Here is a 13,440-nt window from a genome sequence, read left to right on the forward strand (position 1 = left end):
CTGCCCCCCCCCCACCCCACAGCCCTGGTCCAATGGGTGTCAGGATAGTGCCAGTGACACCCAGTGCCAGTGTGGGATAGCAGCAGGCTTGGGAGCTGCAGGCGTCTCCACCCCCAGGGTTTCCACTTTGGTGGGTTGGCCTCCACGGGCCTTCAGCCCCCTCTCCTCCCCAAACTTGGCGGAACTAGACCCCCTCACGCTGCCTCCGTGAAGTCCCCGGCATTGCCAGGGTGGAGCTTTTCTGCTCTGATTTCTTTTCCTTGTTGGTGGCTGGACACAGTTCCTCTGTGCACGTGCCTGTCTGTGCAGGGTTCTGTGTCTCGTGTTGCGTATTTGCACACATGGGTCTGTGTGTGTGCACGTGTGTCCGCGTGGAGGTGCCTGTATTTGTGCGCGGGTCGGTGCCCGGTGCGGGAGCGCGCGCGGAGGAATGTGCAGGGCGGTGGGCTGCGCCCGAGGGGGGGACGAGTTGGGCGGGGCGGGGCCGGGGGCGGGCCCTCCGGCCGAGGATTTGGCCTTTACCTGCGGGGGGCGGAGGGAAAGCCGAGAACTTAAAGGCGAGGGGCGGGACGGCTGGGCCAGAGCGGCTCCGGCGGGCGGCGCGGAGAGCAGCGGGCGGCAGCTTTCGCGCGCCCGCCAGAGCCGGGAGCGGGAGCCGGAGCGCAGCGCGGTCGCCTCGCCATGGAGGTGCCCGGGCGCCGTGGAAGTCTGGCCGCGTTCTGGTGCCTCGGGCTTCTGGGGGGCCTGGCGCGCGTCGCGGGCACGCACTACCGCTACCTCTGGAGGGGCTGTTATCCGTGCCACCTGGGCCAGGTCGGCTACCCCGTGAGCGCAGGTGACCAGAGGCCAGGTGGGCGCCGGCGGATTCCGCGCGCGCGGGCGGGCGGGACGGGGTGCCCTGCTCCGCCTTGCCTGCCCCCTTTGTTTCCTCTTTTTAACGTCTGCGCGGGAGGCTGGAGCGAGCAGGGCGAGAGCAGTGCCCCAATGCCCTGAGTCATCTGACATTCCTGTCCCCTCCTGGGCCGGCTGCAGGGGCTGCTGACAGCAGGGTGTTCGCTTGAGCAGAGGGAAGAAAAACCTCGCCTGGCCCCGGCCGGGTCCACTGCACTGGCAGCTCTTGGGGTCAAGCCAGGTGTAGGCTCCAGACAGAGACCCCTAGGGCCGTCGTGCAGGGCTTCCCCCTCCAGGGGCCCCAGAACCCCTTGGGGGTTATGTGTGGATGTGGCAGGTACTTTCCTGCCTTCCTGCCCCCACCTCCAAGCCTTATGTGTGTGGGCAGCCCAGTGGGCTGCAGGGCCAGCTGAGAGGATCCCAGCAGCACATGGGAAGTGGGTACAGCCTGCCCTGCGTCTGTCCTGCCTCTCCCTGCAGTTCGGGTCTGGTACCCACGCTGGGCCAGCCTCCCTGCAGGAGGCTCCATGGAGCTTGGAGCCAGGCATCCTCAGGAATTCGAGGTGGGGTGTGGTGAGTGGCCCCCAGTGAGTCATCACCCAGCTCCGTCTGGGCCAGCAGGCACTCCTTTCCAGGCCCTTCCAGGTTCTTCTAGTGCTGCTCTGGGCCGGGCACCTGGTTCCCCTGGGCTAGCCCCTGCCTCTTTCCATGCCAGAGGACACACAGATTCTGAGCTGCAGACCCTTGAATGTGGCAAAATCTTCTACCACTCCTGGCATTGTCACTCAGCCAGCTGGGACCCGGGCTCAGTCCCTATGGGGTTCCCAAGGCAGGGCCAGCACTGTCACTCCACCATAGGTGGCACTGAATGCTATGAGACTGTAGCATGTACAGTCTGGGGCTCTAGGGAGCTGGGAGCCCCTGCCCTGCTCTGAGGCCTGCTTGGGCTTGTGGAGGGGAGAAGGGAAGGGCCTTTGGATAACGGGGTACACTCTCTGGGAGTGAGGACGCTGTGGCATGTTTGGGGGCAAAGCGGGACACTGAACTTGATAACTACCTGGGCGGAGCTTTGGCAGGGTCTCAGAGGACTCTTTTCCCATTAGCATGGATGAGGCTTCAGAACAGACTTGTTTTGGATGGTTTCAGTGGGGGCAGCCGATGGGACCTTGGCTGTGTGTTCCTGGGCCAGGAGCTGGTGTGACTGGGTGATGGTTGTTGAGATCCCACGGCTCCATCAGCCTAATGATGAGCCACCACCATCCCCCAGCTCAGCAGATACCACAGGGCCAGACAGGCTTCCCAGGGAACAGTGATGTGTCACCCTGTGCCAGTGTGTGTAGCCGTCCCCATCACCAGGCTGCCCAAGTCCCAGGCGTGTATGTCAGCTAAGGACAGCAAGAGGACCGTGGGCACTTTCCTGCAGCGCCCTGGCCCAGCTGTGCCTTAAAATTGCCCCACTCAGGATGTGCCAGCTGCCGCCGGCCAGACGTCTTTAGAGCTGCACAGACGTGTGGCAGCTGGGCCGGGGCTGAGGAGGGCAGAGTGGGTTTGCCCCGGGCCGGGCACTGTCCCTGGAAGGAACAGGTAAGCATGGGAGAGGAGGCAGCCTCCCAGCTCCTTGCCAGCCTGCGAGGCCCGCAGTGCCATGGGGGCCAGCTGCCCCTCCGTACTGCCTGGGAGAGCAGTTTTCTGCTGTAGTTTCAGAGTCTAAGGTGCTGATGCTTGGTTGGGGCGCTGCCATTTGGGGTGTCCCAGGGCACTGGTCCTACTGCATGACTCTTGGTGTACAGTGATGGTGACCCTGTGGGGCAGGACTCAAGGGAGTGTAATTTCTAGAGGCGCCCAGGCAGCAGCCATCCCGCCAGAGAGATAGCAGAGCCCATGGCAGGAGTCAGGAGGCTGGGCTGGCCAGGGCAACACTTGGGCCTGGCTTCCAGCTCAGAGGTCTGAACCCCCTGGCTTGGGCTCAGACGACTCCAGAGATAGCAGTACGCGCTCTGTGCTCAGTTCCTGTGGCCACTGTGACCAAGTGCCACCATAGCACAGGCCCACTCCCTTACACTTCTGGAGGTCCGCAGTCTGAAATGGGCTAAAATCCATGTGTGGGTGGGCAGGGTCCCTCTGGAGGCTCCGGGGAGAATCTATTCCTGGCGTTTCCAGCTCCTAGAAGCATTTGTGTGCCGTGGCTCGTGGCCCCTTCCTCCATGTTCAAAGTCAGCAGGGCAGCCTCTTTAAATCCCTGCTTCTCTGACCCTCCTGCCACCCTGCGATGGCACTGGGCCCGCCTGCATACTGCAGGGTCATCTCCCATCTCATGGTCCTTACCTTGACCCCACCTGCAGAGTCCCTATTGCCATGGGAGACTTTGGGATTAGGACATGGACCTCTTTATTTCGCTGACCACACTCTCCTTAAAGACCCCTGAGCCTTTGGCTACTCGGTGTCTCGGCCACAGCCCCACTCATGGGTCAGCAGCTCTGGGGTCACTGGAGGCAGCTGAGCACACCTCTGTTCTGCCACCACGTGGCCCACATGGGGGGCAGGGCAGGCATGGTTTAGGTCACTCAAGCCTGCCTCGCTTTCTCAGTGAAAGTCCTTTCTATAAAGGGGCCTGGGTCCCAGAGCTGGAGGCCACCCCAGCAGGAGGTTGTCTGGCCAGCTTCCTGCCCGCCCGTAAGCAGGCTTCTGTCACCCAGAGAGGTGAAGGGGAGGCCTTAGATCCTGCAGCCTGGAACTGACCCACTGTGTCCAGATATCCAGACAGACTGACCGAAAACAGTGGAAGCCATGGCTGAGCCTCCCCACCGCCTGCCTGTGCCGCCGGTCACAGCGCCTGTCCCCTACCTAGGCAGTGCAGCTTCGGGGGTGGGAAGGGCTTGGGGCTGGGGTCGGTGTGCCAACCTGGGCCTGTGGGTATTAGGTGGGAGCCGGATTTCTGAGAGGCCGGCATGAGGGCGGGGCGCTTGGGTCTAAATGTTCCCTCAGAACAGTAGGAGGGCGAGAAGAACTCTGGTCATGTGGGCAGGAGGTGGAGCTGCGGAGAGAGGCCCCCGCGGTTAGGATCAGCCCAGCCAGACGGGCCTTGCTGACCCGATGGGCTGCACCCTGCCCCGGCATCCCCCACCTGCTGCTTCCCAGCCCGTCTGTCCTGCAGGGCTGCTGGGCTGTCTAGAGGGGCAGTGCTCCTCCTGGAGTCTCCACGTGTCCTGGACGGTCCTTGCAGACCTGCCCAGGAGCTGGTCAAGGACATGGCCCCCCAGGGCAGGCTCGACCCCCCAGCCAGGTGTCTGCAGGGCTCAGGAGCAGCTGCTTCGGGGTACAGGGCCGCCTGAGTCAGCCTCCGCCTGAGCCCAGGGTGAACGTGACATCGTCCGCCGAGAGCCGGGTTTCTGGATGCCAGCGTCCCCACCGTCCTGCTCACTCAGGCTTGCCTCTGGGGGCCACATTTGGGGCACATAGGTGTCTTCTCCCCCTGCAGGGCCACTGGGGACACAGAGGCTCAGGCTGCCTGCCCGACCCTTGGACGACACACATGGCACCTCTTTCCCCAAAGCCTCTCCAACACCTGCAACACGCAGTGCTGTCCCCATGCAGTCACATCTTTACCTTTCAGGGACCTCTGCAGGGGTCTCAGTGCGAGGGCTCTCTTCTCTGAGCCTCCTCGGGGGACTGCTGCCCTTCCTGCCCTGCCCCGCGGGTCTGGGTCTGCCCTCCACCCACTCCCCGCAGCTGACTCCCCACAGAGGCCCTGATCCCTAAGACCTTCGCCACAGCCTGGTTCCCTCTGTCCCCTGGACCTCTGTGGGGCTCTTCTGGGGGCCATTAACCCTTTGCTTTCAAGCTCCTTTCTGCAAATCATCCTGGCTTTGTTCTGAGTGTGCCCATAGGTTACCAGGGTGCAGATGGCAGCCTCGGGGTTTGGGAGGGACCTGGGATTGCCCCAGAGTGGACATAGCTTGTGCGTGGAACAAATGTCCCTAAAGGTCCCAGGCAGAGACCCTGGCTCCCGGGATTTGTGTGTGTCATTTCTGGAGCCCCAGGCACGTTCTCGGAGTGTGGACTGGCGCCAGGCCTGAAGCATAGCCTGGTGGGGAGGCACCGGGCACAGCCAGGGCAGCCCCACCCTGTGTGCCAGCTTTGGCACCCTTCTAAGGTGTGCTCAGATGGCTGCAGTTTTAGGATGGGAGCCTGGAGGGCGGCGTTTTCCCTGGGGGCAGCGCTGGGAACTGGGGGGTGGCGTGGTGGCAGAAGGCATGGACCAAGTGGGTTATTGAGCAGAACCAGAGGGACATGTCAGCTCTGTGCCTCCCTGGAAACCCGTTGTCCCGCTGGCCAAGGTTTCCACGCTGCTGAGGACTTGCCCCCAAAGTCATATTTTCTTCCAATGGAGCCACGCAACTTGCAATCTTTTGCTGGCACTTTGAGCCGACGTGGCTGTCCCCCACAAGGCTCGGGCAGCAGCCTGGGCCTCTGTTGTCCTGGCCATGGGCTGGGGGCAGTGCTGGGGCCGGACGCCCGACTGCCCCAGACCTCGGCAGGTAGACGCTCATGAGTGAAGAGCGTCTGTGTGTCTGTCTCCCTGTGACGGCTCCTCCTGGCAGCCCTCCCACTCCGGTCTGGGGAGCTGGTGTCTGGCTGGTGAGGACCGGCCTGAGGAGACATGGCCGCCGCCTGCTGCAGGGCCTCGCTGTATCTGCTGTGTGAGCAGAAGCCTCCCCCCTTCCCGTCACTCCACGTCTCCAGGGCAGGTGTGTCCCTCCTGGTGCTGGCCTCACACACTGGAGCCTGGAGCAGCACCTTCCTTCCAGTCCGTTGCAGCTTGTAGGAAGTGGGCCTGGAGAGAGGGATGAGAGGCCTGGGGGGCCGCCACCTTCTCCACACCTGCATTCCTGCAGAAGGAGGCCACCTTCCTGGGGTGCAGCCCCTGTGCCTCCAGCCCTGGGGAGTGTCTCTCCTCCCCTCCAGCTCTCAGTTCTGCTCTTGGGGTGGCTTCTGGGGGCCTTGGGCTGGTCCCGACCCTTTTGGTCGGCACCTTCCCTATGGCACAGCACGGTGGTGTGGGGTTCGGGGGAGCAGGTGTCCTGTGCAGTGGTCGGTGGTCTCAGGTACGGGGTGTCTCCTAGAAGAGGAATGCCTGGCACCGCCACTGAGTCCTATTCTGGGGATGTCTGCTGTGCTGGACTCTTACATCCCCAGCGCTGGGAGCCCTCGGGGGACTTTGGGGGCTAAGACCCCTGCACCAGCTTCCTGGGGCTGCCGAAACAAATCCACAGTAGATACTTATGCTCTCGCTGTTGGAGGCTAGAGGTCTGGGATCAGAGTGTTGGCTGTAGTTCCTCTGAAACAGGAGCAGACCCTTTCTTCCTTGCCTTGTCCTTCCAGCTCCTGTGGCTCCCAGCCCTCCTTGGCTTGGGGCCACCTTGCTCAACCCCTGCCTCCCTGCGAGACTCTTACCAGGACCCCAGTCACCGGATGTAGGGCCCACCCTTATCCAGTATGATCTCTGGTTCCTTAACTGACTCCATCTGCAGAGACCCTATTTCCAGACAAGGTCATGTTCTGAGGCAAGCTCATGTTTGGGATGGACGTGAATTTTGGGAGACGCTGTGCAGCCCAGGACATACCCCCGGCCCTGCATTCTCTTGGGCTTTCTCCGAAGCCTGGGCGAGGCCATCTCTTGAGTTCTCCGTTTCTTCTCCTGGGCTCCTGTGCCCCTAGGAGTAACTGTCACTGTCCCAAGAGCATTTCTGGATTTGGATTTAAGAAAAGAGCATGTGTTCAGGGTCAGTCTGACTCGAGCCCGCTTCCCTCTGTGGCCACCGCATTGGCCAGACGTTCTGCTCCCCACGTTCTGGTGGACCCCAGAGGTCAGGGTCCTGCTCTTCCTCCAGGCAGGCCAGCCAGGTGTGGGGGATGGCAAGCAGGGATGAGGGGCTCAGGGCGTGTTGTAGGCCTGGCCTGGGAAGGAAGGTCTCGGGTTGGAGCCCTGGCACCTGGGCCTGGGGTGGTGTCCTCAGTGAGGGATCCTGGGCTGGGGGTCCCTGGGGCCAGTGCAGAGTGGGTGGGTGGGGCAACCCAGGCGTGGAGAGCTGTCAACCCTCGGCCCCGTGTCCCCGCCCAGATGTGGATGAGTGCCTAATGCACAACGGCGGCTGCCATCACAGGTGTGTGAACACGCCAGGCTCCTACCTCTGCGAGTGCAAATTTGGCTTCCGGCTCCACGCGGATGGCAGGACCTGCCTGGGTAAGCACCTCCTGGGGCTGGTGCCACCTCCCTGCCCAGGCTCCTGGGTGCGCCCAGGTCTGGAAGGAGGCTGGGGTCCCTCTACTCCTGGGCTGAGAGGCCAGCTGGGGCCTGGCTCAGCAGCAGGTGTGTTAGAGTGGCCCCACTCGGCTGAGTGTGGGAGGCCGTGCGTCCTCAGCCTGCCTGTTGTGGCCTTCCAGCTCCACTCACATGGGAACTGAGGCTCAGGCAGGTGAGAGGGCCTGGCTCCCCCATGCTGAGACTGGACCTTTGACCCTGGGCGTCGACCATTTGCAGCCACACGTGAATCTGGCTGGATTGCCCCAGTCATCTCCTAGGGATGGGGGAAGGGCTCTCATGATGTGGGGAAGAGCCCCGGGCCACCCTCCTATCAGGTGCCCTCTGCAGCAGAAGCCATTGTGGTGGGTCAGCGGGGACCCAGGCTGGCTCTACTGACCCCAAACTCTGGAGCGACTCAGATGCTCGCTGGGAAGCTGTCCGAGAGGGCTGGCCTGGGCTGGGGCAGCGTGAGGCCCTCTTGGCCTGCAGAGCTGCTCTTCCTCCAGGAGCCTGGGGGGTTGGGCTGTGGCAGGCAGGGACAACTGAGCAGTGGGACCTTGACTCTCAGCTCCTCTGCAGAATGGACTCGATGGGGGTGCCCAGGCCTTAGCACCCCTGCCACCTCAGGAGGGTTACAGGGGAAGGAAGAGGAGAGAAGGGAAGAGTGCCAGGTGCCCACCGAGGTAGAGAGTGCGGGGGCTGGAGGCCAGGAGTCTGGTGTTGAGCCAACTGCTTGCCCTCCCCCTCCCCTCTCCTGGTTGGCTCTGGACATAGGTGCTGCGGGCACAGAACTGACTCCTCTCTGCTGGCCAAACAGGGTCGTTCTCTGGGAGGGTTGGGGCAGGATGCCCCTTCTTTACACCCTGGAGACCAGAGTGTTCTGGCGGCCTCTGCAGCCTCCTTCCTGCATGCCTTGCTGCTGTGTGGCAGGCAGCCTGCCAGCCCTGGGGAGGGGGAGGAGAGGCTCCCCCCCCCCCCCCCCCCCGCACACACTCACATGTCCAGGCCACCGCTCAGGGAATGATGCAGCCGCCCCATAAAGTTTCTCTGGGTTGGAAAGTGGAAACAGATGCAGGAATGTTGTGATGTGCTTCAGAGAAAACGATGGGGGTGCAGCCCCCCGTGGCTGTCTGCTGGGCAGGAGGGGGCCTTCTGGGAACCCATGGCCACTGGCTCTTTGGGCTTGGAGGCCCCTGGTGCCCCCGCATGTCCTTCCCACATCCTTCCTCTGGGGCAGGGTCCTCCTTGGAGGAGGGCGTTCGTGGGGCTGGTCCAGGCTGGGCTGGGCTGGGCCTGGTGGGTACCCACTGCCTCATCCCTGCTGTGGCTCTCCTGGGAGGGGCCTGGGGCTGGGACACACACTGGGAGGGGAAGGACAGGTGGTGATGGGGAAACAGCCTGCAAAGGGGAGGGGTGCCCTTCAGGGACTGGAGGGACCGATAGTAGCCTAGAGCTGCTGGCTTTGGGAGGGGGTGCCCCTCAGCCGTGCCCCTGGCCCCCAGCCTACCTCACCCCATTGTTACCCTAGAGCACCTCCAATAGCCTTTCATGAGCGATGCCTGCACTGGGGCCCCCTTCAATCTTGATTTGTGACACTGGCTTATTTTAAAGGGTCTTCTCAGGTCTGATGCCGGAGCCTCTGGGTCTGGTGTGCACAGCCAGGCGTGAGGCTGCGAGGACCTTACCACCCCTCTGCCTGCCCCGCCCCCGTCATGGGCACCCAGCCTGCGTGGGTGTCCCCCAGAGCCCCAGGCACTCTGCAGTCTTCTGGGTGCTGTGTCCAGTCCTGGCCACTTCCCGAGAGGGGCGCAGCTGAGACCCCTGCATGCGTGCCCCTCCCCGGCCCGCTGGCTTCCCGTAGCTGGATGAGCTTTCCCTGATGCTGTATTTGGCCTAAGTCTTCCTCTTTCTCTTTTGACTGCAGCCCCATCAGGAAATGTACATTGTGCCTGCACACCCACGCACACCTGCACCCACACACACCAAGCTGTTGGCAGACTCCGTGTGTCTGGAATTCCTGGGAGCTGACACCTTGCCAACGTCAGGCCAGTCCCTAGGTGTCCTGGGGAGTGTCCGGAATTGGTGTCCGGAATTGGTGTGGGTCTGTGGGTCTGGGTTCCATGGGAGCTGCCTTCCCATTGGGACTGAGCTTTGCTGAGAAGCTCCTGGAGTGGACAGGGGGTTCCTGGGGGCTCCATCACAGGCAGAGCAGAAGCCTTTGCTCCAGGGCTGTCCTGCCCTTCTCCTCAGGTGCCCCTTTGGTTGCCATGGGACCCGCCCAGGCTGCGCAGACATGACATGCTGGCCTGGGGTGGGAAGGGGTAGCTGAGCGTCTCAGATCACCCATAGGGGCTTCCAGGTGGAGCCCAGTGGAGGGCCTGCTCAGCCCATGCCAGGCTGCTGGACTCTCCGGGGGCTCCCTCCCCCTTCTCCTTTGGGACTCCCAGGGTGTAGGGCCTGGGGAGGAGCCGATGACCTTGTCCCAGGTTCACAGTGGCACCTTCTGAGCCCAGGCTGCCCTAAGGCCTCCGCAGATGTTTATGGGAAGAATCAGTGCAGGAGCCGTGCTCCTCCCTTGCCCTCCCCTTCCCCATTCAGGCCAGCTGTGGCGCATTCTGCACAGCTGGAGCACAGCTGCTTTGGAACGCTCCCCCCTCCCCCGGGGCCTGCTGGCATCCTCTTGGGAGGAGGGGTGTTGTGAGCTGTCCTGGGACTTTTCAGGCAGGGAAGGAACAGGCCTGACACCTCCCGGCCTCCCCGCTAGCAGTTTGAGTAGGGATTATAGAGGTGCTGAAGGTTGGGGGTGGAGAAGGTGCCCAAAGGGACGTGAGGGTCCTTCCACGACGCAGGGTGGGATTGGCCTGTTTTCTGGGAGCTCTCAGGGTGGTGCCACATCGGGTCCCCAGACGGATCTGGGAAGCCTTCAGAGGAGGCAGCGCTTCAGGGCTGCCTTGAAACACACAGGAGGGCCTTGAAACACTCATGGTCGAACTTGCCTCCAAAGCAAGGAGAGGACAGGAAGTGCACAGCCTCCATGAATCCCTCCCTTGCAAAAGATCTTACAGAAATAAAACAAAAAAAGTTTCAATTCTTAAAAGGGAGAATTTGAAACAAGGGTTTTGCCATTGGCGGTGACATGTGTCAAAGTGCATGTACACCCAAGGTCGCCCAGCTGTCCCTCCCTTGTCCCCACCCCCCTCCCTTCCAGTCAGAGGGCCCTAGGAGGGGCTCCCAGGCCCTGCCTTCCCCCCATCCCCGGACTCTGGCACAGGTATGCCGTATGGCCTTGGAGCTGACACTTCCCCCAGGCCCGGGTCTCCCCAGTGGGGGCACATCGAGGGGCTGCACAGTGCCCTCCAGCCTGCCCTCCCCTCTGCTGCTTGGAGGGGACGCCCTGGGGGAAGCGCCTGGCCCTCCCCAGAGCTGCTGCTGGCCACATCTGGGGCAGTGCCAAAGTGCAGGCAGCAGGAATCTGGAGACCATGAGGTTTGTCTGCAAACTCCTGTCTGCAAAGCCGCAGAAGTGGTTCTGGGAAAGTTTTCAGATCCCTCGGGCCCTGAAACAGGCAGCGGTTGCTCCAGGGAGCCTGCCTTCCCAGCCCCAGGGGCCGCCAAGCCTGACGGGATGGGGATGTAGGGCAGCCTTCATCCCAGGACACTGTCACATCGCGGCTTTGCCTGAGACCTACATCCCAGAAGTGCAGGCTGCCAGTGCGCTGGGGTGATGGGCTGGTTACACCCAACCCAGGAAAGCCAGGGGCGGTGGCAGAAAGAATGGAGGTGGCAGAAACCCAGTGGGGGGGGGCAAGGACTAACTAGGGCCGTGGTGACTGAGAGGAGGGCAGAACCCAGAGGTTGGCACAGGATTCGAGGTGTGGGGTGGGCTGGGAGGTATTAATGAAGGTGGGATGGTCCTGAGGGGCCGCAACAGACCCTGGGGTTCGAGCGTTGAGAGCTTAATGCCGAGGTGGGCGGTCACTGGACATGACAGCAGCCCGCTGAAGGGCCTATCTTTGGTCCTTCTCTCTGGAATGGAGGAGCAGGCGCTGGTTGGCGGGTGTGCCATTTCTGATGTTGGGGCTGGTGCCACTCAGGCTCACCCCTCCCCCCCCGGAATGTGGGTGTGGGCGATCTCGCACACGGCTCCAAGGGAATTATGCCCTCACGTAATGCAGAGGCCTCATCTAGAAGGTAGCAATGGGGCAGGATACACTAGGCAGAGCAGTAGCTGACCCACGAGCTGCCTGGGGGAAAGGATGGCAGAGCCCAGGCCCAGCCAAGCAGGCCACTCCCTTCCTACCCTGCCAGCCTGCCCCTGCCCCAACAGTGGGCTTTCTGGAAGGAAGGGCTGTGGATGGCCACTGACCATACATGGTGTGAGGCTCTTGGGTTCTAGAAACCGAACTAGTCTGAGGGCAGTAACTACAAACCCTAGGACGCCAGCCCTGCAACCATCGGGCTGATCCAGAGGCTGGAGCAGAGGGAGGGGGTGGGCTTGACCCTCTGTTGACAGGCTTATTCTCCTGCTGGCCAGCCTGCCACAACACGGCCCCTTAGCTGACGAGCTTGGGCTGGCCGATATGCTGGCTTGGGGGCCAGGCCCGTGCCAGCAGAGCCACCCTCGAGGTCAGCCATCCACCGCCCCACCTTCTGTTTCCTCCATGGCACTGGGTGCACCTGACACTGGGCTCCAGCCCACATACATGCCCAGGTCTCAGGTGCTGCCACCTGCACTCCCAAGAGCAGAGAACTGCTGGCACAGGCAGAGCGGGCCCCCCACCCTGTAGGACACTTGTTTTGTAGATGTCCAGCTTCCTGCTCAAGTGAGGTCCTGTTCCCTTGACGAGCTGGATGCCTCCCACCTGAGGCTCCTGAGTAGGGCAGCCCCTGCTGGCAGAAGGTGGAGTTGCAGCCCAGCTCTATTAGAACCCGCAGTCCGCTGGCTGGAATTTGCAAACTGGGGAGTGAGGGTGTATTAGTTAGCTCAGGTGGCTGTAACAAACACCACAGATTAGTCATTAAACAACAGACATTTATTTCTCACTGTTCTGGACGCTGGAAGTCCCAGAGCACGGTGCCGGCTAGCCAGTTCAGTCCTGGTGAGAGCTCTCCTCCTGGCTGCCTCTCTGGTTGTGTCCTCCTGGTGGAGAGAGAGAGACAGAAAGGGAGAGAGCTCATGTCTGTTCTTATAAGAACACAAATCCTATGGGATCAGGGCCTCACCTTTATGACTTCATTTAACCTTAATTCCAATGAAAGCCCTACCTCCAAATATAGGCACAGTGGGGTTGAGTTTAGGGGTGCCCTAAGCTTTCAGCCCTTTAGGGGCTGTGGAGCCCCCTAATCTCCCATCTTCGGATGGGCATGGGTCACTGAGACATGGGTGACCTGTGGGGCCTGGAAACATCACCACCAGCTCTGGCACTGATCACATAGCTCTGGCCCTTTCCTGAGCTGCACAGCCCGGCGCCTGGGAAAATCTGCCTGGCTGAGCATGCCGGGAATCCAGGCACAAGCTGTCCAAGATGGCACTGGGCGCAGCTCCCTCCTGTGCAGAGCTTGGGAGCGTCTGGGATGTTAGCACGTGTGCAGCAGAGCAGCGAGTGGTGGGCTCCGGAGGCTGCAAAGCTGACAGGGGGCCCGGAGCCCCTCCGTCTGCACCAGCTGCCTGTGATTCCTCCCTCGGGGGGCTCTGGTGGGTCCAGTGTCGGATGGCTCCTGGGCCCATCTCAGGGTCTCTGTCCGTCTGGAGAGGCTTCTTTCCAGCCCTGCCACAGCTCCCGGGGTCCTCCTTTCAGCTGTGCTGCCTGCCCAGCTGGCCCCCTGCCCTGGGCTCCAAGCCCCTGTCTCTGGGAGCCTGCCTGCCCCGCCAGGGAGCACTGCTAGTTCCTATTATGGGTCCTCAGTGTGGCTGGGGTTGTGAACAGACAGGGTCCTGGGGGTGGGGCTGGCTTGGGCCACGCTGGGAAAGCATGGAGTGATGGAAGTGGCATTAGCAAGGCTGTCTCAGGTGGGGAAGGCGGGGCCTTGGGCATCAGGCCAGACTCGGGGGTTAGGTGGGTGGGGAGAGCTCTCAGAGGCTGACGGGGGCGTGATGTGGTGGCCGTCCTGCTTGCCTCAGTCCTGCCCAGGCCTCGTGTCTCTGCTGCTCCTCTTCCCAAATGAGCCAGGTATGGCCAGGAGACAAAGCCTTCACTGCCACCCCTGCGTGTCGTCCCCCCAACCCAGGGCTGGCTTGGCCCCAGG

General features: G+C 62.3%; 1 protein-coding gene across 1 annotated transcript in view; it reads left to right on the plus strand.

The window, feature by feature from the left end:
• Positions 1 to 681: 681 nt before the first annotated feature.
• The window catches only part of MEGF6 (multiple EGF like domains 6), a gene marked incomplete at its 5' end in the record, with an annotated part of 33,673 nt that continues 20,914 nt past the window's right edge, over positions 682 to 13,440 (plus strand). The window contains 2 exons of the mRNA XM_081055446.1: positions 682 to 850; positions 7,013 to 7,135. Coding sequence (XP_080911572.1) covers positions 682 to 850; positions 7,013 to 7,135 — 292 coding nt within the window. The remainder of the gene's footprint in view (positions 851 to 7,012; positions 7,136 to 13,440) is intronic.

Source organism: Rhinolophus hipposideros (assembly GCF_964194185.1).
Source record: "Rhinolophus hipposideros genome assembly, chromosome: 8".
Classification (NCBI taxonomy): Eukaryota; Metazoa; Chordata; class Mammalia; order Chiroptera; family Rhinolophidae; genus Rhinolophus; species Rhinolophus hipposideros.